This window comes from Sander vitreus, chromosome 21 (genome assembly GCF_031162955.1).
Source record: "Sander vitreus isolate 19-12246 chromosome 21, sanVit1, whole genome shotgun sequence".
NCBI lineage: Eukaryota > Metazoa > Chordata > Actinopteri > Perciformes > Percidae > Sander > Sander vitreus.
The window spans coordinates 22,082,309-22,108,435 of record NC_135875.1 but is presented as its reverse complement, the minus strand read 5'-3'; the positions used below and the strand labels follow the sequence as shown (position 1 = coordinate 22,108,435).

The 26,127-nt window shown below is 43.6% G+C and overlaps 1 protein-coding gene across 5 annotated transcripts in view; it reads left to right on the top strand.

Annotated features, from left to right (window-relative positions):
• Nucleotides 1-26,046, top strand: part of itgb4 (integrin, beta 4) — a 32,196-nt gene extending 6,150 nt beyond the window's left edge. Inside the window, exons 5-43 of one of the 5 annotated variants that reach the window (XM_078278436.1) lie at nt 32-236; nt 323-419; nt 550-721; nt 1,785-2,048; nt 2,169-2,258; nt 2,355-2,477; nt 3,300-3,467; nt 3,576-3,652; nt 3,756-3,964; nt 5,024-5,127; nt 5,215-5,307; nt 9,998-10,130; nt 10,312-10,437; nt 11,256-11,374; nt 11,459-11,492; nt 11,598-11,792; nt 11,940-12,043; nt 12,136-12,194; nt 12,371-12,394; nt 12,491-12,639; nt 12,783-12,962; nt 13,128-13,276; nt 13,570-13,777; nt 13,897-14,214; nt 14,391-14,554; nt 14,659-14,839; nt 16,611-16,748; nt 16,832-17,014; nt 17,106-17,234; nt 18,110-18,265; nt 20,887-21,054; nt 21,152-21,298; nt 21,764-21,898; nt 22,664-22,813; nt 23,035-23,223; nt 23,339-23,494; nt 23,654-23,818; nt 24,346-24,462; nt 24,582-26,046. In XM_078278436.1, the coding sequence (XP_078134562.1) occupies nt 32-236; nt 323-419; nt 550-721; nt 1,785-2,048; nt 2,169-2,258; nt 2,355-2,477; nt 3,300-3,467; nt 3,576-3,652; nt 3,756-3,964; nt 5,024-5,127; nt 5,215-5,307; nt 9,998-10,130; nt 10,312-10,437; nt 11,256-11,374; nt 11,459-11,492; nt 11,598-11,792; nt 11,940-12,043; nt 12,136-12,194; nt 12,371-12,394; nt 12,491-12,639; nt 12,783-12,962; nt 13,128-13,276; nt 13,570-13,777; nt 13,897-14,214; nt 14,391-14,554; nt 14,659-14,839; nt 16,611-16,748; nt 16,832-17,014; nt 17,106-17,234; nt 18,110-18,265; nt 20,887-21,054; nt 21,152-21,298; nt 21,764-21,898; nt 22,664-22,813; nt 23,035-23,223; nt 23,339-23,494; nt 23,654-23,818; nt 24,346-24,462; nt 24,582-24,712 (5,709 nt within the window). In that variant the 3' untranslated portion in view covers nt 24,713-26,046. Of the gene's footprint in view, nt 1-31; nt 237-322; nt 420-549; nt 722-1,784; nt 2,049-2,168; nt 2,259-2,354; nt 2,478-3,299; nt 3,468-3,575; nt 3,653-3,755; nt 3,965-5,023; nt 5,128-5,214; nt 5,308-9,997; nt 10,131-10,311; nt 10,438-11,255; nt 11,375-11,458; nt 11,493-11,597; nt 11,793-11,939; nt 12,044-12,135; nt 12,195-12,370; nt 12,395-12,490; nt 12,640-12,782; nt 12,963-13,127; nt 13,277-13,569; nt 13,778-13,896; nt 14,215-14,390; nt 14,555-14,658; nt 14,840-16,610; nt 16,749-16,831; nt 17,015-17,105; nt 17,235-18,109; nt 18,266-20,886; nt 21,055-21,148; nt 21,299-21,763; nt 21,899-22,663; nt 22,814-23,034; nt 23,224-23,338; nt 23,495-23,653; nt 23,819-24,345; nt 24,463-24,581 lie in introns of all 5 variants that reach the window. The other 4 variants (XM_078278435.1, XM_078278437.1, XM_078278439.1 and 1 more) reach the window with 4 other exon arrangements.
• Nucleotides 26,047-26,127: the final 81 nt, after the last annotated feature.

Genomic DNA, 26,127 nt, shown 5'->3' with positions numbered 1-26,127 from the left:
CTTCCTTTCCATTGCTTCTCTCGCTGCTCAGGAGCAAGCAATCGACATTAGTCTTCAGCAGTCTCAAGTGTCTCCACAGCAGGTGAGCATGAGCTTTCTGCCAGGAGAGGAGAAGCTGGTGGATGTGCAAGTGTTTGCTCCAACCAAAGGCCCCCTTGACCTCTATATTCTTATGGACTTCTCCAACTCCATGGCTGACGATTTGGACAACTTGAAGAGCATGGGCAAAGAGCTGGGTGAGCATCTTTGTGTTGGTAACGTGTTTTGATGACTGTCGAGTGAGTTGTTGCGATGTTACTGATGGTGAATGTATATCCTGTAGCTTCATTGGTTAAGCAGCTGTCAGATGACTACACCATTGGGTTTGGAAAGTTTGTGGACAAAGTGATCGAGCCCCAGACGGACATGAGACCCACCAAGTAAGTGAGAAAATGTGACATGAACACATTGAAGAAAGTTAAGCACGTAAATGCAGTAGTTTAATGCAAATGCAAATGCAATTTCCGATTTCTCTCTTCTATTTTGTCTATCCTCCTTCCACCTTCTCAGACTTCAGCAGCCGTGGCCCAACAGCGACCCTCCGTTCTCTTTCAAAAACGTCATCAAGCTGACCAACGACTTGGATGCCTTCACCAGGGACCTCCAGAAGGAGAGAATATCTGGCAACCTGGATGCTCCTGAAGGAGGTTTTGATGCCATATTGCAGGCTGCAGTTTGTGGGGTTAGTAAGCTCTGCGTACATTTGGGTGGCAAAACTAGACTTGTGACCAGACACTTAAGAGTTTAAATCCCAGGCCCAAAAATATCAACCATACCTCTCTTAAAAAACAAAGGTTAAAATATTTGTTTCTACTACTATGGGCTAACAGTTAACATAGAAACGATCAGACATACATTTAAATGCCCTCTGTAAATGCTGCCCTAGGGGCAGTTTTTTACAACTTGACCTACTTTCACTTAACTACGGTGCAGTAAAGTCAATCAGATGTCCGTGATCTGCGTAACTACAGTACAGTGGGACGTTTGCCTTCAACAGAGCGACAGTAATAACCTAATATACCATCATTACTGAGATTAAACTACATTCTCGGTTATGTTTGCACTGAATAACGCATTCAATAAACAGAAACATATACTCTTGCAGCGCACATGAACAGATGCGCAATATTAGCTCATACATAAAATAGCAACCTCGTGAATTAGCCTACTGTTGCTAACGTACCATCCAGCCAGCCATCACGATGAACGATGATATCATCCATCGGCACAACCCTATCTTCTTCCTCCCCTGCTGCAGAGTATTCGGATAGAGAAAGTGTGTTTAGTTCTGATAGCCCCGAACTGGCCTCACATGGTCTGGTTCTCGGACATCCCACAATTGATGACGATTGCATACTCGTACCGTTGGTGGGGTTTAAATTGTGGTGTGGGGCAAACCAAATCCTGCAGGATCAATTGGACAGGGGTAAGGCTTTGTCAACCCTTAAAGGTATGGTGGTTGTCATCAAAGCAGCCCGTGTGAGGAAATGCAGCCTTTCATGAGAACTGTAGTTTCCTCATTGCACGATTTCTGAAGGGAGCTCAGAGACTCAGGGCTTCTGTTAGAACCCCTGCGGTTCCGGTAATGAAGGGAAATTCAATATGCCAATAAAAATAATTGTTACTTTTGGCCTCAATGGCTTTTGTTCAGCAAAAGTTGCATCTTTTAAATATCTTTACCTACAGATCCTTATTCTCTACTAACCACTGTTTCTTCTCCCATTTTATTGGTATTCTTACTCTAGGATAAGATCGGCTGGCGTGCCCACAGCACCCATCTTCTGGTTTTCTCCACCGAGTCAGCCTTCCACTATGAGTCTGATGGTGCTAACGTGCTGTCAGGTATCCTGCAGCGCAACGACGAGCTCTGCCACCTGAACGCAGACGGCAATTACACACACGATATAAACCAGGATTACCCTTCAATACCCACACTGGTTCGTCTGCTGGGCAAACACAATATCATCCCAATCTTCGCTGTCACCGCCCACTCCTACACGTACTATGTGGTTAGTAGGCTTTCATTATTTAGCTTTCTTTGAAGTTAGGTTCCTGAAATGTGGTGTCAAGATTTCGGTCAGAATTTAGGTCATGGATTTATTTTTTGTATTGTGTGCTTCTCTGTGTAGAAACTAAAAGATTACTTCCCCATTGCTGAAGTCGGTCTGCTGCAAGAAGACTCTTCCAATATTCTGCAACTCATGGACGATGCCTTCAAGGTAAAACATCACCTCTTCTAACAATTATCAGCTAGGAGAGTAGTTAGACTATGTAGACAATTGAGTCAAATGGGATGTTCTACTATGTCCTTACAGAATATCCGTTCTAAGATGAGCATCCGTGCAGAGGACAGACCCAAGGCATTCGAGACACAGTTCTTGACCACCAATGGAAGCGTGGCACAGTTCGGGGCCTTTGATTTCCAACCTGGAGCAATCGTAAGAAGAAAAACAAGATGGAAACAACGGATTTAACATACAAACACACATGGATTTAGAAGACCGTATTGGGTTTTGAAACTGATAGTCCTCACTTAGGTTGATTTCTTTGTGCTGCCACCCAATTTATTAATTCTTGCCATTTTCTTAAATGTATTTTTCATTGGAAACAATGGGATTTTCAGAATTTGAGTGGCAACTCTTGACAATTCACTCTGTATTTCTGGCCATTATACATTCAAAAGGGAAAAGGGAAGATAATAAATAAATAATTAAGTAAGTTAAAAACATGGCCCTTTGCTGCATGACATTCCCCCTATTTCTCACCTTTTACATCTTTAGCTGTCCTATATAATAAAGGCCTAAAATGCCCCAAAAATGATCTTAAAAACAAAAAAAAGTTACTCTGAGTTATTAACCAAAATTAGAGGCTATCTCCCCTAACATGTCAAGTGGAAATCTACTAAAAACAAGAAGCAAGTGCCTCAATTACCTTTTGGAATAGTAAGCAGATGTGGAATGTGTGTTGGATTTAGAGAAAAGTAGAAATTGTTTAGTCAGTACTGCCATTAAATGAATAATTAGTTTCCACAAATTGTTGGCCAATGTAACTAATGATTGACTAAATCATCAAAATTGACTTTTTATGACAGCTTCTACAGGCTCTTTAGTTTTAGTCAAGAAGTCGAATATTGTCCTAACTTGTTGGTTTCCTATTAGTGCTAAGACTCATACAGCTAAATGCTTACTGTGTACACACAAGCTCTGATTGTGTGTGTGTGTGTGTGTGTGTTTGTGCTTGTGCTTGTGTGTGTTATCCAGGGCAAGTTCCAGATGCTGCTCAAAGCCCAGCAAATGATCAATGAGCAGCCTGTCTGTCAGATGAATCCAGATGAAAAACAGGGGACAATGAGAGTCAAACCTACAACCTTTAACGCTGCTGTCAATGTTAAAGCCTCGGTTCTGTGTCCAACCTGCGACTGTGAAAAGGTAGACAAACTGATTAAGACTAAAGCGCACACAAAGTCGAGATGAAGTCACTTACTCACATGTCTTTATGGTAGATTCATCCCAGTGTCTCTTTTACATTTTCTCCAGTCTGTCATCCCTAGAGCACCCAGGTGCTATGGCAACGGAGACCTGGTGTGTGGGAAGTGTCAGTGCTATCGTGGCTGGTGAGACTTTTATATTAATTCTTATAAATATATGAGTTATGGCACCTCTGCCATCTCTAAGGTCTTTGTTTTTCTCTCTGTTATGTCCATGTGTCTCCTTCAGGGTAAGTACATTCTGTAACTGCTCAGTAAGTACTTCAGCTAAGGATACCAGCCAGTGTATAGAACCGGGCATGACAGAGCCTTGTTCAGGCCATGGGGACTGCCTGGAGTGTGGAACCTGTGTGTGCTACAACCCGGAGCAGTTTGAAGGACCATACTGTCAGTGGGACAAGACGCAGTGTCAAAGATATGGAGGCTTCCTCTGCAATGGTACGATGGTTTGCGGCTGTTGAATTGGTGATTAAAGGTGTACTGTATGTATGTGTATGGTGTTACTATCTATCAAAATGTGAGCACCCTATATACATTCTGTACTTTTACGTCTCTGCATAACTTCAAGGGCATAGAATTGGTGTTAGAACATGGATGCAGAAAGTAGACACACACTTTACGGCCCTGTTCCACTTTCTTTTTAAAGTGCTCATATTATGCTCATTTTCAGGTTCATAATTGTATTAAGAGGTTATATCAGAATAGGTTTACATGATTTAATTTTCAAAAAAACACCAGATTTTTGTTGTACTACACATTGCTGCAGCTCCTCTTTTCACCCTGTGTGTTGAGCTCTCTGTTTTAGCTACAGAGTGAGACATCTCACTTCTGTTCCATCTTTGTTAGGAGTCGCAGATGCATTAGCTAAATAAGCACTGCTAGCTAGTCAGAAGCAGAGGATGAGGGCGTGCTACGCTAGCAGCTAGGCAAGCATTATAACATGTTACAAAGTGACACACGTTTGTCTCTGAAGTAAAGGCTGGACTACAATAGAGCTGTTTGGAGCAGTTTGTGAACAGTGTTTTCTGTTGGAGACGGTAAGTCCCTTTGGGGTAGACTTTGGGCTTTTTCACTTTGTAAACCTATATATTACATGCACAAAAAATAAAAGGGAAAAAGCCAAAAAGCATAATATGAGCACTTTAAGTTGCAAATCCCTGTATACCTGCAACTACCCATTTATTGCAACATTTATATAAAACGTTTTTTACTTGCACGTCTACAAATACAATCTCTTTTTAAGCGTTTATTTACGCTTCAAATCAATTTTTCTGAAAATAAGCGTATAAAGGTTGACGGGTTACCCTCGTCAACAAAAAATGTTTTCACATAAAGTTTGAATCATGCTGCATTTGTCTATTAGTAAGTCATGGTTCGACAACTTGACTACCACCATTTGCACACACACACACACACACACACACACACACACACACACACACACACACACACACCACTTATGATAAATCTTATTCTTATTATTTCTTTTCTTATCAGACCGTGGCTCTTGCAGTATGGGTCGCTGTGTGTGTAATGAGGGCTGGCAGGGCAGTGCCTGTGAGTGTTCCAAGAGCAACCAGACCTGTCTGGACAGCAAGGGCGTGAGTAGAGCCACACTTTTTATTTGGAGAGTTATCATGTCACCTTAGATTTCAGTAAGAGCCTGACTGTGTCTTTTTCTGCACCAGGGTGTCTGCAATGGGCAAGGTAAATGTGTATGCGGCCGCTGTGAGTGTAACGACCCTGCAAAAATGACTTCAACCTGTGAGCCCAATTTCGAGGTGTGTGGATGTTTTTATTATGACTCAATGTATGCCAGTTCCAATGTAATTTCTAGTCAAATTTTTTGATTTTTGATTTTTTAGCAAACCTATCTGTACTCAGCTGCAATCTTGCTGTGATCTTTTCCATGATATATACATTTCTTACCTTCTGGCCTCAGCCAGGAAGCTGTAATTTAATTTTTTGCTATTTACAGCAGAATTGTCTAGAAGTAGATGTATTACTATATTGTGTTGTAATAGATGGAGTGTTAAAATCCTGCATCTTCACCTTCCAATCAAACTCCCTCCACAGTGGGCTGTTCGTTAGTGTATGCCCTGCTTTAAATGTTTCCTCCCAGTTTTCATCTGAAATTATATTTGCTTGCAATTCCCATTTTTCTTTTACATCCATGTTTTTGTCATTACCTTCATGTTCTAGCACTTTAAACATTTTTTGAGATTAGTCCCTTTTTGTCTCCCCCTCAGTAAATGCCATTAACAAATCATCTATTTTGGATGGTGTTCTGCAAATATACAGTTACCTGATGATAGGGCATAGTTAAATACTTTGAATAGTACTGGTACTATTTAACATACAAACTGGTACTGGTACAAGTACAAAACAAGCCTCCTCTACTGATAATGACGGAAGATGTCTGTGTTGTATGTCCTATGAATTCAGACTATGAGTCATCATCTAGATTTTGATAATAATCTGCAAAAGCTTCTGCTATCTCTGTTGGCTTTATCATATTTTGTTTAGAGGTAGAGTGTATTATATTTTTAATGATCCTATTTGTTTGGGCCTTTCTAAATTGAAAGTAGTTCATCTAATCTATACCTGATTTTCTGACTCTAGTTCTCGTATTTTAGTCTCTAAAACGTTTTGTTGCTTTAACTGAGCTTTTCTCAACCGAGATGCTATTTCTATCAGTTTTACTCTAATAACCGCTCTTTCCCCATCCCATAGAAGTGATGGCGAAACTTCCCCATTGTCGTTTTTTTGAAAGTAATCCTTCAAATGTTGTTTTAACTCCTTTACCACCCTCTCATCTGATAAAAGGGACACTTTAAGCCTCCAATATTTAAAGAAAGAATCATTACTCATATCAATTGTAGCGTAACAGGAGCATGGTCATTTATAGTTATTGTGTCTATGCCACATTCTAGGACTTTGTGCATATGTTGTTGTGACACAAGAAATATATAATTCTTGAATAACTACCATGTGGATTAGAGTAAAAGGTAAAATCCCTGCCTCTAGAGTTGTTATTTCTCCATGGATCAGTGAGACCTAACTCCATCCATCCATCCATCCATCTTCATCCGCTTATCCGGGGTCGGGTCGCGGGGGTAGCAGCTCCAGCAGGGGACCCCAAACTTCCCTTTCCCGGGCCACATTAACCAGCTCCGACTGGGGGATCCCGAGGCATTCCCAGGCCAGGTTAGAGATATAATCCCTCCACCTAGTCCTGGGTCTCCCCGAGGCCTCCTCCCAGCTGGACGTGCCTGGAACACCTCCCTAGGGAGGCGCTCAGGGGGCATCCTTACCAGATGCCCGAACCACCTCAACTGGCTCCTTTCGACGCAAAGGAGCAGCGGCTCTACTCCGAGCTCCTCACGGATAACTGAGCTTCTCACCCCTATCTCTAAGGGAGACGCCAGCTACCCTCCTGAGGAAACCCATTTCGGCCGCTTGTACCCTGGATCTTGTTCTTTCGGTCATGACCCAGCCTTCATGACCATAGGTGAGGGTAGGAACAAAAACTGACCGGTAGATTGAGAGCTTTGCCTTCTGGCTCAGCTCTCTTTTCGTCACAACGGTGCGATAAATTGAATGTAATACCGCACCTGCTGTGCCGATTCTCCGACCAATCTCCCGCTCCATTGTCCCCCTCACTCGCGAACAAGACCCCAAGGTACTTGAACTCCTTCACTTGGGGGTAAGGACTCATTCCCTACCTGGAGAAGGCACTCCATCGGTTTCCTGCTGAGAACCATGGCCTCCGATTTAGAGGTGCTGATCCTCATCCCAGCCGCTTCACACTCGGCTGCGAACCGATCCAGTGAGTGCTGAAGGTCACAGGCCGATGATGCCATCAGGACCACATCATCTGCAAAAAGCAGCGATGAGATCCCCAGCCCACCGAACTGCAACCCCTCTCCACCCCGACTACGCCTCGATATCCTGTCCATAAATACTACAAACAGGATTGGTGACAAAGCGCAGCCCTGGCGGAGGCCAACTCTCACCTGAAACGAGTCCGACTTACTGCCGAGAACCCGGACACAGCTCTCGCTTTGGTCGTACAGAGATTGGATGGCCCTGAGAAGGGACCCTCACCCCCGCACTCCCGCAGCACCTCCCACAGTATCTCCCGGGGCACCCGGTCATACGCCTCTCCAGATCCACAAAACACATGTAGACTGGTTGGGCATACTCCCAGGCTCCCTCCAGGATCCTTGCAAGAGTAAAGATCTGGTCCGTTGTTCCACGACCAGGACGGAATCCGCATTGTTCCTCTTCAACCTGAGATTCGACTATCGACCGAACCCTCCTTTCCAGCACCTTGAGTAGACTTTACCGGGGAGGCTGAGAAGTGTGATACCCCTGTAATTGGCACACACCCTCTGGTCCCCCCCTTTTTAAAAAAGGGGGAACCACCACCCCGGTCTGCCACTCCTTAGGCACCGTCCCCAGACTTCCACGCAATGTTGAAGAGGCGTGTCAACCAAGACAACCCCTCCACACCCAGAGCTTTAAGCATTTCTGGACGGATCTCATCAATTCCTGGGGCTTTGCCACTGTGGAGTTGTTTAACTACCTCAGCAACCTCCACCAGGGAAATTGATGCCAATCCCCCCTCATCCTCCAGCTCTGCCTCTACCATAGAGGGCGATTAGTCGGATTTAGGAGTTCCTCAAAGTGCTCCTTCCACCGCCTCTATTACCTCCTCAGTTGAGGTCAACAGCGTCCCCATCCTTACTGTACACAGCTTGATGGTTCCCCGCTTCCCCCTCCTGAGGTGGCGAACGGTTTTCCAGAAGTACCTTGGTGCCGACCGAAAGTCCTTCTCCATGTCTTCTCCGAACTTCTCCCACACACGCTGCTTTGCCTCTTTCACGGCAGAGGCTGCAGCCCTTCGGGCCCTTCGGTACCTTGCAACTGCCTCCGGAGTCGCCTGGGATAACATATCCCGGAAAGACTCCTTCTTCAGTCGGACGGCTTCCCTGACCACCGGTGTCCACCACGGTGTTCGTGGGTTACCGCCCCTTGAGGCACCTAAGACCCTAAGACCACAGCTCCTCACCGCAGCTTCAGCAATGGAAACTTTGAACATTGTCCACTCGGGTTCAATGCCCCCCAGCCTCCACAGGGATGCACGAAAAGCTCCGCCGGAGGTGTGAGTTGAAAGTCTGTCGGACAGGGGCCTCCTCCAGACGTTCCCAATTTACCCGCACTACCCGCTTGGGCTTACCAGGTCTGTCCAGAGTCTTCCCCCACCCCCTGACCCAACTCACCACCAGATGGTGATCGGTTGACAGCTCCGCCCCTCTCTTCACCCGAGTGTCCAAAAACATATGGCCTCAGATCAGATGAAACGATTATAAAATCGATCATTGACCTTGGCCTAGGGTGCTCTGGGTACCAAGTACACTTATGAGCATCCCTATGTTCGAACATGGTGTTCGTTATAGACAATCCATGACTAGCACAGAAGTCCAACAACAAACAACCACTCTGGTTTAGATCAGGGAGGCCGTTCCTCCCAATCACGCCCTCCATGTGTCTCCATCATTACCCACGTGCGCGTTGAAGTCCCCCCCCAGCAGAACTATGGAGTCCCCAACTGGAGCCCCCATGCAGGACTCCACTCAAGGTCTCCAAGAAGGCCGAATACTCTGAACTCTTGTTTGGTGCATATGCACAAACAACAGTCAGAGTTTTCCCCCCCACAACCCGCAGGCGTAGGGAGGCGACCCTCTCGCCCACCGGGTTAAACTCCAACGTAGCGGCGCCAGCCGGGGGCTTGTGAGTATCCCCACACCCGCCCGGCGCCTCACACCCTGGGCAACTCCGGAGAAGAAAAGAGTCCAACCCCTATCCAGGAGTATGGTTCCAGAACCAAGACTGTGCGTAGAGGTAAGCCCCACCAGATCTAACCGGTAGCGCTCCACCTCCCGCACAAGTTCCGGCTCCTTCCCCCACAGAGAGGTGACATTCCACGTCCCCCAGAGCCAGCCTCTGCTGCCCGGGTCTGGTCCGTCGAGGCCCCTGACCTTCACTGCCACCCATGTGGCAGCGCACCCGACCCCCAGCGGTTCCTCCCACAGGTGGTGGGCCCATGGGATGGAGGGATGTCCGCCACGTAGCTTTTTTCGGGCTGTGCCCGACCGGGCTCCGTGGCAAACCCGGCCACCAGACGCCGCTGACGAGCCCTCCATCTGGGCCTGGCTCCAGACGGGGGGCCCCCGGGCTTCCTCCGGGCAGGGTCACTTCATCCCTTCTCGATTTTTTCATAGGAGACCTAACTCCTTTATGACATTATGCAATACCCTTGAGTTCTTTGTGCCTGGTCCCTTTTCCGGGGATATCCTATGTAGTTTACCATTCTGTACCGCGTTAAGCTTTTAGCTTTTTAGCCTAAGTAAGTGTTTCTGTACAGTCTTGCCTGAGCTTCTTTTGATGTGTGTGTGTCCTGTCTAGGCCCAGTTGGGCGTGTGTGAGGGTACGAGGAGTTGCGTCCAATGTCAGGCATGGAAGACAGGAGAAAAGAAAGAGAAAGACAACTGTGACGAGTGCCCCTTTAAAATTACCTTGGTGGATGAACTCAAAGAACGTAAGCACATCTAAGAGGAGCAAAATGACTGTGGTTTGCTTTTTTATTGAATATTTTATTATCCAGATACACTCTGCACATACATCTATCATCTTCTTTTAGGTTATAATGATGATGATGCCACTTTGGCACTATAGCAGTAATGCCTAAAAACACTTGTGATATGTGCATGTGTTTTCAGGGGAGAAGGTGCTTGATTTGTGCAGTTTCCGTGACGAGGATGATGACTGTACGTACTACTATACCGTCGAAAATCCTAAAGATCCCTTAGTTAAGTTCTTGGATGTCCAGGTGCTCGAAAAGAAAGGTGAGCTGCAGGTTGGATATGTATCAAATATGCTTTGTGCTCTCATTTCAGCAACTGATGTATAATTATTAAAACACTTTCCTGTTGTGATTTTGTGCTTTCTAAGGGGATTTCTCTGATTTGAGCTGTAGTGCTCAAAGTTGATAAACTCAGCTTCTTACTGTAAGGTTGGGGGGGGGGTCCTTACATGGATACACAATTTTGGGCCAAAGTTACAACAGTTTTGGTTATTTCAAATAAGATATTTCTGTCTGTTTTGTCTGTGCTCTTGTCACTGGTTTGAAGTGGGCGGAGCTCAGTTGGAAAAAGGTGATGTCATGTATTTACGCAGCACAGACGAAACAGACATAGCAGAGTTTTTGAGCGTTAAACTCTTCATAAATATGTATAAGGATGTTTTTGTTTTTTTTACTGAATGTTAACTTTGATTGTCGCTCATTTAGGTGTAATATTAAACATGTGATAACTCGTTTTTAGGGGCTTCATGAAATGAAAAAAACAATGTATCTCTGCAGTACAAAGGTGGGAGCACCTTAGACTCCATTCCATTCACCTCCATTGTTTCGCTGGTGGAGGATAGATATGTTAAACCAGGACAATCAAAACCCAAACTATATGCATGGCTAGACATCACTGGTATTATAGGGTCAGAAACGGCTTGCTGTTTGAAAGACTCAAACTGTCTGAAAGCACCGAAATAAAAGCCAGCAAAATGACTTTAGAACAGGAGTTATGTGAGCCAGATAAACCTCTGGCAGCAGCATTCTATATGACCGTTGAGTTTCTAACTTTATCTACTTTTCGTAACGGACCTTCAGAATGTCCCCCTGCTAGCCTCCTGTGGTTGCTCCCACTCCTCTTGTTCCTCTTGTTACTGCTGGCCCTGCTGCTGCTCTGCTGCTGGAAATACTGCGCCTGCTGCAAATCCCTCTGCCAGGTATAAACACTTACATTTACACCGATAAATGATAATAAATAAACTCTCCGTGGAAGTAATGCCTTCTGTCTTCTCTTGACACAGAGCTGTCTTGCCCTGCTGCCTTGCTGTGGGAGAGGTACAACTTTTGATATATTACATGTGACAGTATTGCTTTAAATGCTTTATCCTGCCACCTGGGACCATGTTGAATTTGAGTCACCTCATGTTGCATTCTCTCCAGGTCGTATGGTTGGCTTCAAGGAAGATGAGTATTTGCTCCGCCAGTCTCTGCTCACCTCAGACCATCTGGACACACCAATGGTGAGGACCGGCCCACCCAAAGGAACCGATGTGGTCCGCTGGAAGGTCACTGATAACGTACACCGATCACCCAATCACCCCCAGGCTTTGATAAAGCCAAACCCTAAAGAGACCAGTGAGTGATCAAATGTTTCAGCAACAACAAAAAACGTACCTTCTGCATGTTAAGCTAAAGGGGTTAGGGATTTAAAGATGAAATGATACACGTTACAACTCTAACCTCTGTTTGCTTTCTTTTCATGGTTCATCTTTCCCCTTGTAGTCCAGTTCCCGATCTCCCTCCGGCTAAACAGGATATTTTCTGAGAACCTGTCTCGCCCCGATTCCAGAGATGCCGAACAGCTTCGCAAGGAAGTGGCCGATAACGTGAGTGTGTTTTTGTTTATCGGTGGGCACATGAGTGTATGAATGACTGCTGTGTCACTGAGTACTGTATTTGTATTTGTTCACCCTTTCAGCTAAATGAGGTGTACCAGCAGATTCCCGGCGCCCAGAAAGTGCAAAAAACTGCATTCAGGTAAGATGTGTTAAACTACATGTGCTAATCACATACAGTATGTCATTTAACTGTTTTTGGACTGCATACGAACAAAATTGTAAGATACGGTATTCTTCATATTCTCGTAATCAAAATAAAGACGGAAATTAAATGTCTATTCTCTCCCTCATTAATACCTGTTTTTATTTTTGCAGAATGCAGAGAAATGCCGGAAAAAGGTAACATTCTGATTACAATACACCAGCGTAGTAGTTTTTTAAGGACCCAAAGGTCATGCATGTCTAACTTCTCTTCCCCTCCTGTGCTCTTCTCAGGCAGGACTACACCATCATGGACACCGTCTTATCCGCTCCTCGCAGCAGCTACCCTGATATTGTCAAACTCACTGAGAAAAATGTCCAGTCTGGAAACGTACATGATCTCAAAGTGGTGCCCGGCTATTACACTGTGGCCACAGACAGAGGTTAGATTGTTAACTATTTGTGTGTGTGGATGAAATGAAAATTCTAACATACAGTTTGTAGCAAATCACTCTCTGATCTTTAATGGAGCTTGTATTATCAATCTTGCTATAAACCTTCCGTCTCATCTGCTCTTCCTCTGCAGAGGCTGCAGGAGCCATCGAGTTCCAAGAAGGTGTGGAGTCAGTAGACGTTCACGTGCCGCTCTTTGTCAAGGATGAAGACGATGAAAAGAAGCAGCTGCTGGTGGAGGCCATGGATGTGCCAATAGGGATTGCTGAGATTGGAAAACGTTTGGTCAACATCACTATCATCAAAGAGCATGGTGAGAAACCTCAGACTTCATAGATTTAAACAATTCTTGCTTTGTCTGTAAACCTTTCAAACAAAGAAAATGAGACAACCAACTCATTAGAGCTCCTGTGACCTGAACTAATGACAAAGTGTATAATCTATTGCTATAATGGATTCTCCACTTTCTCTTCCCCAGCCACCAACATCTTCTCGTTCCTCCAGCCGGCCTACACCTACAGCAGGCAGGACGGAGTGGCCAACATTCCCATTAGCAGAGAGATCATAGAAGATGGACGCACACAGGTCACCTACCGCACACGGGACCTCACAGCCAAGGATAAGAAGGTAAGCTGTTGGCTGTGTACTGATACTGTACCCTTCATTTTGCTTGGAATCCTGATACCTACAAAAAACATTTAGGCTGGCTACCTTTAGTTGATATGGATTATATTCTCACTTAGAATGTCCCACGGTTTCTTTTTTATTTAAAACATGTTGGCATTTCTTCCCTGACTAACTTTGGCCTTTGTGAAGCGAAACGGCCTTCAGAGGCTGAAGCCAGTTTGTAATGACTAGTCGGTGAGATACAGGTCTGCAGCAGGGCTGTAGTTCTAACTTATTCTTCTCATGTATTTTAGGACTATGTGACTGTGGAAGGAGACCTGAGCTATGCTCCAGGTGAGACCCAGAAAATAGTGCCTGTTCGTCTGCTGGAGTTGGGCGAGAAAGATGGCCTCCTGGAAGACAAACAGGTCAAGCAGTTTGTCATGGATCTCAGTAACCCACGGGAGGGTGCCAAGCTGGGACGCTACCCGAGAACTACTATCACCATTGCGGACCAACCAGGTAAAAGGACGCAAGAGGCTTTATAACTTCTAAGAGTGTCTTACCCTTTGTCCAAAGCACTGATTGCTAAGGTTTCTTCTCTTCCTTTCTACTATGTTTTAAAAAAAAAAAAAATCCAGAGCCCAGTATTATGATGTTCAAAAAGGGCACCCAGAACTTCACCACATCTGACCCAACCTACGTTATCCCTGTGGTCCGCACTCGCAACCAGGACAGTCCCGCCACAGTGAAATGGCGCACCAAGAAGGCCCAGCGCTTTGACTTAGCCGGCACTTTAAAGTTTAGTCCTGGGGAGACAGAGAAGAACATAGTGATCGACCCGAGGGCCCACAATAGCCCAATCCAGCCAGAAACCATCCAACTGGAGCTGTTGGACCCAAGTAGCAACGCTTCTGTTGGCGACAGAAAGACCACCCTTGTCAATATAACTGACGGAGGTAAAGGTTACATAAAAAGGCAGTTGTAGAGTTTCTGAAGTTGAAGCTGGATGTATATATATATATATATATATATATATATATACACACACATATATGATAAGAGAATGGAACATTCTAAAGCAGAGGTCCTGTATCTGGTAAATGTTTGGTCTACCCTCTTCCTGCCCCCAAAGCTCCAGAAGTTGCCCAGATGCAGCAGAAGGGCTACATAAACCAGAAAACCAGCTCCCCTGGTGGTCATCTCCACAGCCCAGCTAACCTTAAGGCCAAAGCAACTGGACCCAGAAGCATTCGCCTCAGCTGGGACCCACTGTCTGGTAACCCCATGGGGTACAAGGTACATCAACACATGTTGAGAAGCTTCAACTTGAAATACTAACCATAATTTCCAATAGGCACCATATTTTTCATCTTCATCTTTTGTTTCCGTGTTCGTTTTAGGTAAAGTATTGGATCTATGGCGATCCAGAGAAAGATGCCCAGGTCTTAGATGTGAAGACTCCTCAAGCCGAGTTGACCAACCTGTACCCCTATTGTGACTACGAGATGCGAGTGTGCGGCTACAATGCAATAGGAGATGGCTACGATACAGACATGGTTGCCTGTCAAACACTGGAGGATGGTAATTACTGAGAATTCAGTTAACTGCTGTCCCTGAAGGGCTCTGCAGGAGATACTAGCAAATATAACTGGTTACAAAAACTGTCAAAAGTATGACAAAATGATTATCTTGTGGAGTTTATAGGTTTTTTATGTGATTTAATCTTCTGGATTGGGTTGCACCCAAGGGCGTAACTTCGGGTTCAACATTGAGGGGGTTGAGATCTCTACTTTAGAGCAAAATTGAAATTTTAAGCATCAAACACATTTTTCTGCATCTATTTATGGTGCAAATGTCTTTATTTATATAAAGGAAATATAATAGGTTTTTGGGGTGGGTTGCACTGGCCAATTTTTATCTAAATTACGCCTATACACCAACTATTCCTGAATCATCATCATCATCATTTTAACAATGAGCTAGTTACAAACTAGTGATTTACTAAACCGGGATCTGAAACTTAGGAAATGTCTTAGCTACAGAAGTAAAGACTTTGGTAAATTATAAATCAGTTGCTAGGAAACTGCAGTGCTGACTATGTAAATATAAAGACAATGTAGCATCACAAGCAGTAGCATAACTTCCAAAAATGAGTTTTAGAGAGTCAAAAATGATATTAAAGTGAACTGCCAATCCTTTGTATTATACAGAATCAGTAGTATTTCTACAGTTAGAGTGAAACATTATTGTATATATATATATATATATATATATATATATATATATATATATATATATATATATATATATAATATATAATTATTATTATAGTATTAAGGTAAGTATTAAAGTATTAAAACATATTAGCATAATGTTTTGTAATTTAATGTTATGTTAGTTTGTGAAATGTAATTTTAAGTCTTCACAGTTTAGCTCATTATTAAACAGCATTTAATCATGTGTCAGCTAAAATCTGTCAACCATATTCTATATTACCTCCTTAACTACTCACTCTAAACAGTTACAAGCCAAATGTTAGGAAGCTAACGTTGGTTTTGTCAGTTTACTCAGCTACCAGAGATGTTCACAAGTCATTTTTTGGAAGTCTCAAGTCTTTGAGGGGCAAGTTCAAGTCAAGTCTCAAGTCTTTTGCCACGAGTCCAAGTCAAGTCTCAAGTCTCTGGCCATCTGATCTGTCACTAACACTGTATTGTTAAATCTTATGAATTCAAAGCATGTCCTGTAGCTACCATCCACACAGTACAGTATCAAAATCAGTTGTAGGATAACTTTATGGGGTCTACTTAACACACTAACACTACTTAACACATCCCTCTAGTCCTCGGACCTGGTGAAATATTAACCTAAGTCTGTCACATCATATGGATACAACTATAAAGATACAATTTGCCTGTTCCCAGCATTAGCACAACACTTTGCGATGGTTAGCTTCTTACCTGTGGCGATATATGCTAAATGTAACGTCTCTTTCACATTAGCGTGTGAGTGACTGACCTATCTGGGTGCGTTTTGAGATGTTTGATGAAGAAAACAGGTTGTTGACGAGTCTCGAAGCTCAAGTCCAAGTCAAGTCTGAAGTCTTTTGGGTGTTTGTGCGACTTAAATTCGACTTGAGTCCGAATCCCAGACTCGAGTCCTCATCTCTGTTAGCTACGCAACACTTACACCTGGCAGTGACTCTGTGTTCATACAACAAACTCATCTCTACATTAGAACTAGTTTGTGTGGTGCAACCTGTTTAAATATGTACATCTGCACAGAATAAACACTTGCATTATATAACTAGGCTAAGTTTGTACTTACACACAGTTCCTGTGCTGTTTTTCTCCAGTGCCTGGTGAACCTGGACGTCTGGCCTTTAATGTCATCAGTCCAACTGTCACTCAGGTCAGCTGGGCAGAGCCTGCAGAGACCAATGGCAACATTACGGCTTATGAGGTCATCTACACACCCATCGATGATGGAAGAAGTAAGAGTCCAACCTATAAAAGGAAATACTGTAGAGTAATTTGCATTATGTTATTTCATCATTCCCCAATACTCTTGTCACAGAGGCAGTGGGCCCCGCTAAGAAAGTAAAGATTGACAACCCCAAGAAGCGAATGCTGTTGATCGAGAACCTTCAGAATGCCCAGACCTACCAGTACAAGGTCCGTGCCATGAACAGCATAGGCTGGGGCCCCTTCAAAGATGCCACCATCAACCTGGCATCACAGCCTGTCAGACCTCTATCCAGTAAGTCAGGGGCAAACACACCTCCGGAACACTTTCAGTCAATCTGTATTTCCCTGAAAAGAGATACATTTTCCTTTCGTTTTGTCTCTAGTTCCCATCATTCCAGATATCCCTATTGTGGATGCAGAGGCAGGAGACGAGTATGACAGCTATCTGATGTACAGCAACGAGGTGCTGAAGTCGCCTACAGGCTCCAAGACACCCAGCGTCTCTGGTGATGGTGGGTACCCAGAGCCAAAACCACAGGCTATTTATAACAGCTGACAGTGTAAACCCATTATGCAAGTGCTCAATTCTAATGCAATTATTTTGCTCTGGAAAGGAATGGCTGTGACTGCCAGACTTCCAGAGTGTGAGCTATCGCTGTAATATGGATCCAATTATTTCAGGCAACAATCTCAGGGCTCCCAGACATCTTTCTTTGTTCTTGTAGCCAAGTGTTTAGCCCATTTGTTTATGCAACATGTGCTGTGGTGTCATTGCCCTGTCAAATGGAGAGGGAATGAACAACATATCTGTGCTGTAGAATATCACCCAACTTGTGAGACTACTCCTGAAAACCTCAGGATTACTGGCGCTTTCTCATTTTTCAGTTTTTCTTTGTGACATTAATATTCTTCCTTATTTTACAATTGTGGCATTAAGAAAGAACGGGAAGAGCTGTGAAGCTCAGGGATGGCATCATTCTCATTGCTCTGCCTTTTCTTTATCACTTCTCTTTGGCTGGTAATTTTCCTGTAGGCAACGCCCCAGCCTGGCAGCAAGAAGATCTGCTTTCAATACATCCCCAGATATCTGCAATAGATGTGCTTTATGACCACAAACCACAAGCCCCCTAAATCTTCTGTCACTCTCCTGCTTTCTTCTGCCGTTTTTGTGTTCTTAGTTTTCTCAGGAAATAAATGCTGGTGTTGCTCCTCGGCTCCAAGACAATTTGAACTTTTATGGCACAAACCAATACATTTATGTAATCCCATTTATGTGTTTGATAGCTTTTTTTGTAAAGTAATGTATGGTAAAGCCAACCCTTGATACTTCTTCGCTACGAATTTGTCCTTCGCCAACTTGCTTCTCCCCTATTACCCCAAATACAAGGCTGGAAATATGTCAAGTTGGTGGGGTCCAACCTGGATCTCCGTAAGGTGTGGTGGGAAAAGCGAGTGGACGTCATCCCCTATCGGCTCAGCACAGACACAGAGACGAGCTCAGATGAGGCCCCCCACCCCAGCTACGCCCAAACACCCCTGCCAGGTGAAGACCACTCCATCAGAGCCACAGATAGACAGACAGGCAGCTAGCATGCCAGCTGTAATGCACGGCCAGTCAGGTGCCCGGCAAAGCAACCAACGTTTCTCTCTGCCTTTGTGATTTGATCCTGTCAGAAATATCAACATTGGTCTAATCATTCAATTTCGGGCTTCAGTCCTTGTCCCCTTGCCCCTAGTTGGCACCTATCCCATCTATCCTCCCGCCACCTGCCCAGAGAGGAGCACTGGCATCAACTGCCCCACCTTTAGTTGATGATCAGGGGCAGGCTTTTCCAGGTGCCTGTCTCTGTCTGTCCTCTCTCCATCCCACTTGGGAGGTAGCCATCTGGAGGCAGCTTGTCTGGTGTGTGCAAAGGCTTAGTTACTGTGCGGCTGTATGGAAATAATGGCTTCTAAATGAAAAATGGTTTCATCTCTGCAGGGCAGTTTCAATGATGACACTTTTCCTTGCAGTTATATTATTATTATTATATATCTTCTGATGTGCCCTTTTAGAGCACCATAAAAAACTGGTTTGTAAAATCATCCTTATTCACAGTTAGCAGGCTGCAGATTCTCCACAAGGGCAGCTGTTCAGCCAGTATTAGACACATTTTTGTTACATGTCAAAATGATAGCACCACCAGTTTAGTTCTGCAGATGAAGACATGTCGACATCACCACCTACAGGCAACGAAGGTTAAATCTACTCCAGTTTTATCTCTCGGGACACCTACTAGTATGACATAGCCACACCAAATCGCAAATGCAAGTTAGTCTGGATCCTCTCAGTTCATTTTCAATTTCCATGGTGCGTTTGGATTGGATAGACCTACAACCAATCAGAACAACGAAACATGTGAGCGCTAAGCGTCGGACAAATGTAAATAGACTGAAAATAGTACTTCAACAGAAAGTCCCACATCTACTGCAGGCAGCCATCTTGGTTGTTTGAGCGTTGGACAAATGTAAACAGACAGCATGCAGAGATGAGCTGTGATGGTGTAGCATCAATATGTCTGTGTACCAGTGTTGCTGTTTTTGCCATCAGCATTTGTAAATAGTACTTCAACAGAAAGTTCCACGTCAGCTACAGACAGCCATCTTAGTTGTTTTCGAGGCCTCAACAGAGCTCCAATTTTAATAAGTTAGGTTTGTGCTTGCCGTAGTGTCCCTGGCGTGAGGGTGTGCGAGCCAAAAACAGACGTCATCACGTATTTTGCGTAAAGTGCGAAGACTCCGCAAGTTGTCAGTCATCATCGGAAACTACCATATGAGTTAAATGGTTTTGATTGGCCCGACCAGGCCATGGCCGACTTGAAATCTGGGAAAGGGAGGAGAAAACGGGAGGGGGACAAGACATATCTGCAAGAGCAAATAAAACATGATGTCGCAGATTCGTCTGGATCCCAAGCTAACTTGCAGTGTTACAGCCGCATTTTTAAAAGTCCTAACTGCTGTATCAACAAAAAGTGGTCTCCAGGGGATACATGTAAATGGACTGTATTTATATAATGCTTATGACTACTCAAAGCACTTTTACATAGTACAGGAACCATTCACACACTTTGGCTGAGGGTGCCATACAAGGTGCCACCTGTTCATCAGATAAACATTCACACATATCTACACTCCAATAGCACAGCATTGGGAGCAATTCAGGGTTCAGGACACTTTGACATAGGACTGCAGGGCCAGGGATTAAACCACCAACCTTCTGATCGGTAGGCGACTGCTCTACACCTGAGCCACAGCTGCCCGCATCCTAATGACTTTGGTGATCTCCTGACTTTTTCTATGATGCCATCATTTTTGATGTCTCAATATCTATTAGATGGATTGTCATTAAAATCAGTAGAGATCAGATTTCCATGGCACCTAGAGGTGCACTTTGGTGATCTCCTAACTGTTAACCAGGTCAAACTTCTCCAGTGAAATATGTCAACATTTACTAGATTGATTGGCACAAAGACCCAGACCATTAATCCAAATGACTTTGGTAAAGTGTCTCAACAAATATTGAATGGTTTGCACATAAATGTGGTACAACTTTACCAGGATTAATAACATCAATCCCATTAACCTGCACTTTGTGTTCAGAGCTAATTAGGCGATTTTAGCTTACTAACCTGCTAATATGATGAACATGGGAATACCTGCATGTTACCATTGCCATTTTTGAACATGCTAGCATGTTGATGTTAGCATTTAGTTAGACCTGCTGACGTGGCTGTAAACTCTTAGCTATGAGTTTTAATTATCTGGAGAAATAGTCATAATTCTACTAAAACAACAGTTCAGCAGCTACAAAAAAAATAAAAAAATTGGCTGCACGTGGCACAATTGACAAAATCCCAGACTCTATTACTTTGCTTGCCTGTAGATGGCACACACCTGCTCTAAAATGTTGCTGTTTCTGTAACCGTTAAGTGGCACAAGGAGGACTGGAGCTACAGATCTGAAACTGCTTGTGCTTCTTCTATAGATTGGCCTGAGCCTGGTTTTGGGTGCTTGACATCAAAATGTGTTGTTCCAATCCAAATGGCAGAATGCTTCAGTGCTAGCTGCTTAATTTCTTGTACTCTGTTGGTTGACTATTCTGGCTCCTATTGTGCTGTTTCACAGATTATATGATCAACGGGAAGTGGGACCAGAACTTCCTTTTCCCAGGGGGATCAGCGACACGCAACTTGTCAGCATCATCCTCTCCTATGTCCACTCTGAGCTCAAACTACAGAGGGGCAGGCGGCTCCTTTACCACAGAAACATCCACCACCTACATGTCCGGAGCAGGTAAGATGGACGGCAGTAATTATATCAAGATCAATTTAGTCACAACATCAAGATATTATTTGTCTTTATCCTTGATCTTTCTCTCTTCTTGTAGCAGGCTCTCGTAGACATGACATGATCGGAGGAGGAGTACACACATCAGAAGTTATCATGAGGAAGCGCTCAGAGAACAGGGGTTACTCAGATGAAAACATCCGGGACTCAATCGTCATTGGAGATGTGTCAAGCAAGTTCCCAGATCTAAGTAAGCTTTGGACCTCTGCAGGAGTTTATTTCTTTATTCCAAAGTAAATGTAAAAGGAATTAGCTTTGTCTTCCTGGTCCAAGAAAGATGTGTCTTTGGAGTGAAATATTTGAGATGCCTCAGCAGGTAAACTGTGCAGAGTGCATGAGGTCGATTGCTTGGACATCTGTTAGCAGGGTTGGGGCTGTTGGCTGCAAAGCAGGCTTATCCACACTGACTTTACCGGAGCTATGCTGACTATCGCTGTTTCTGTTTCTCTCTCTCTCTCTCTCTCTCTCTCTCTCTCTCTCTCTCTCTCTCCCCTTGTCTCAACTTTGTTCTATTTACTTAATTTTACTTCTTTCTTTACTTCACCCTGTACCTGCCCACCTCTCCCTCCTACTTGGTACTTCTATCCTTTTCTGTGCCTCTTATTACCACCCCTTCGTCCTCCTCCTTTGCCCCCCTCGCTCAATGCGCCATCAGGTGGGCTCGGCTACGCTGGGATGCAGAGCAGCTCTCAGAGCCAGTTCAGCTACAACCTGTCTCAGGGTTCCAGGGCCAGGACTGAGTCTTCAGACGTCAATGAAGCCCTATATAATCTGGACAGGGTGCTCCTGGGTAAGTCTGCGGCTCACATGCATGAAGGCACTGGATGTGTTTGCTAGGTGTGACGCGTAATGCACCCCTCTTCAGTCATCTTTATTCCTGCCTCTGTGTTTGTCTCATACTTTGTCTTCCTCTCTGATCTCCTCTTTAAAGATCTCCCTATTTGTTTTTATTCATTACTGTATGCTATGAAAATGAACTTTCAAAGAACTTTTAATCAAAGTTATGTTATGTCATATGGTGGTTTCAGTGGTGGCAGTGACTGTTTAGAAAACCTCTTGTATGCAGTGACATCCAGAATTTAGATTAGGCTAATGAAGAGCAATGCGTTCACGTGCTATGTTGTCCACAAATTGAACCCAGAACAGTAAGTGAACGTGGTCATTATCCAAAAGGATTATGTTAATATGGTCATTTTTAAAGCTGCACTAATCACTGGTTTTATATTAAACTATATGTCTAATGTTAAAGTGGTCACTTGTAATGGCAAAACTACGGAAAATTATAAGCAAACTCTGCAGTCGAGCTCTACAAAGCATTTAAGTAGCTCTCAGCTTATTGCATAAACAATCAAAAAATATGTTAAAAACAATATGCTCTGGAAAATGGTCAGAAGTATTGCAAAATACTTTATATGTAATTTGTATGACAAGCTTCAATCTATACTTCTCTGTCTTTTCACCCCTTATACTCTCGAGTCTAAACGGAGATAGACCCAGTTTATAGTGATGATATCCAACAGTATTCTTACTCTTGTCTGTCTGTGTCACCCATCAGATGCTCGACTGTCTCCGGGTGTACCAGACACCCCCAGCAGACTGGTGTTTTCTGCTCTTGGTCCCACTGCCCTTAAAGTGAGCTGGCAGGAGCCCCACTGTGAGAAAGACATCCTGGGCTACTGTGTTCTCTACCAGCTGCTCAGTGGAGGTACAGGAACCCTGCAAGGACCATTTGTTTTCATCTTTTCCATAATAAAGAGCTTACATTTTGCTATATTAGGATACAATGTATATACTTCTTGGCATACCAGGCATGTGCCTGAAATCAATCTAAGACACAGATCTTTTTTTACTTTTAACGTTGTTTTTTTAAATACCGTTTGTGAGTATTTAATGCTGATGCTAAACAAGCTGTGTCCTGTCCTGTAGGGGAGATGAAGCGTATCAATGTGACGAACCCAGCAGAGAACTCTGTGATCATCCAGGACCTGCTGCCCAACCACTCCTACCTATTTAAGGTGAAGGGTCAGAGCCAGGAGGGCTGGGGTCCCGAGAGAGAGGGAGTCATCACCATTGAGTCGGCTGTCGACCCCAAGAGTCCCCTCAGCCCCATGCCAGGTACTGGTTCTGTGGATTTCTTGGATTAATCCGTGGACACAATGACTGTTTTCATGCAATTACCCGAAGCACAAGGTTCTCTTTTTAATGTTGTCTGTCTCATCTTTCACTGTAGGCTCACCATTTACTCTGAGCACTCCCAGTGCCCCGGGCCCCCTGGTCTTTACTGCTCTGAGCCCCGACTCCCTGCAGCTCAGCTGGGAGAAACCTCGTAAACCCAACGGAGACATCCTGGGCTATGTAGTCACCTGCGAACAGCTGCATGGTGGAGGTGAGGCTTTCCGGAAAGATTGGAGAAAAAATATTCCAAATTCAAATATAAAAAAAAATCATGTATATAGTTGGTTTGTGCATCTCCCAGGTTGCCATATGTCTTTGTTGTGAAAGTACGTTCATTTCTGACCTCTTTCTGTTTTTTTGTTTCCTCCAGGAGATGTGCGTTCCTTCCAGGTGAACGGGGACAGTTCTGAGACCAGTCTGACCGTTCCAAACCTGACTGAGAATGTTCCCTACAAGTTTAAGGTTCAGGCGCGAACTACACAGGGCTTCGGCCCTGAGAGGGAGGGCATCATCACCATCGAGTCTCAGGATGGAAGTAAGATGAATCCTACCGACAAAGCTTTAGATATAAATTAAACTAAAACCTCCCAATAGTGGCTAGAGATTGAAACGTTTAATACACCCCCACGATACGTGAAGACATAGGATCTGGTCAAACCCGAGGCTGTTTCCACTTTCCGAGACATTTTCCACCGGCGGGTCCTGCATGAACAGTAGCCTACGCTTGACAGCTGTATGTAAGCACAATGGGATCTACAATAACGTATCCAGCATAGGGCCAGCTACACTTATTAGGACAGCTCTAGGAATATTTTAAATTTAGAATGAATGACTTCACACATTGCAAAGTCATCACGTGGGCCGGATTGGACCCTTTGGCGGTTTGAAGGGTTTGACACCCCTGTTCTAGACCACCCTATGACCGAAAATGCAGTCAACATTTAAATATACTCAAGATTTCGGTATTATCCAAATATTCTTTTTAGCCTTCCTATCACTTTCTCATAACTGATCACATTCTAGTACATACCAGTATTTTCCTTCCTTCCTTGCTCCCTGTAGGCGCTTTGTCTCAGTACAGCAACCAATCGACGAGGAGGGAAGTTTTCCAAATGCCAACAGAGGTCAGCACGCGGACCAACGTCTCCCACACTATGCTCAACGACCCCTACTTCTCAGGTACAAATAATAATAATAATAATAATAAAAAAAAAGCTTCAATTTCAGTTATGTTGTCCTAAAAAACATCAATGAAAAAATACATTCCCACATTAATACCACCTGCTCATTTCTAACAGATGGGATGATGATGACGACGCAGCACTCAGAGACCAGCGGCATGGTGACCCGTCAAGTCACCAAGGAAGTGGTTCAGAGGAGCGTCATGGGAGGAACCACCGTCACAAAGAAGATGTTTTACGAATCATAAAAAAATCTTATTGAACTACGCCCCAAATTACCAGCCAAAGGTCCAACATGATGAGGAATCATATCTGAGATTCTCTTTTAAAAAGAGTCTGCTTCAGAGTACTCACACACGTATGTTTGAATATGTGTGTGAGATTCTGCGACCAGAAAAGATATAGTGTAATAAAAAGATGGAGGGGAGGCCGTTCTCTCATGCCTGTTACAAACTGGGGCCACTTTCCTCTATAGATAAGGGTCATTTTTTATCATTTACATTCATTTTTCACTCTTGCTTCTGATGTATTTCATTTCAGTTACTTGCCACTAAGCAAATTATTTAGCGTTAGACTCCTCACTCCCTCTGTCGGTTCAGATCTGGTAACACACTGAGGCTTTAAACCAGGCCCAGCCCGGGCCAGTAATCTGACAGAAATCCAAAGGGACAGCTTCCCCTTTGTCTCCTGTCCTCCAAGCTGTCTGTAAGGGATGTTTTGTCTGCATGCGACGTATTTTGAATGTTTCAGGTTAAACCCACCAAATTTCAACATCTTTTTTTTGAGATGCATCTGCTTGCAGGAGAGATTTGCTTGAAATTGCTGTGGCTGTTTCACAAGGTTAATCATTTTCACCCAAGTGGTCTTATCTTGAGAAATCAAGAGTATAAAAGTGGTGTATTTGGGACTGTTCATAGATTTGTATTATATTTTCCAAGCATATTTAATACTTTTCAAAAGGTTTTTTACATACATTACATTAAATCTAATGCCAAATATTAGATATAACATAACATAACAGGTTGGTGCTTGTGTTGCTCATTTATATGCACATTTTCTACTGACAAGCATGATTTTACAAAACAGACAAATGATCAAAGATCTATTAGATGTAACATGTTTTTGCATTCTTTAAGATGTTTTATATAAAACAATATATATATATATATATATATAGTATCCACTGCTTCAAGTTAATGCTTTTCATATACTTGCTCTGCAAGGCCATTGTATTTTGCATTTTACGTCGATTAATATTCGAACAATGAGATCTTGATATTTTAGAGAAATTGTACGTAAAGACAGAAAGATTGTATTTGCTTTCATTCTGGTCCAACTGTATTTTGGCTCCACATTTTGTTGAAAATGCTTTTGTAAAACATTTTGAGAGGATATTTTTGCCAGAAAACCTGATGTGGATAAGTGGATGAACCTTTCACCAAAAATACTCTCAGTTAAGTATTCATGTTCTTTTGACCAACATGTATCACTTAGCTTTAAGCAAAATGAGCTTACCTTATGCATTATTTCTTTTCTCTTTTTGGTATGTAAATTCTATTGCACAATAAAGATTTGAAATACATTTGTAGTACATTTGAATGTTTCTCTAGATCTGTATCTTTGACCAGTGAAGACGAGTTGGAGCATTTGCAGTTCATTTATT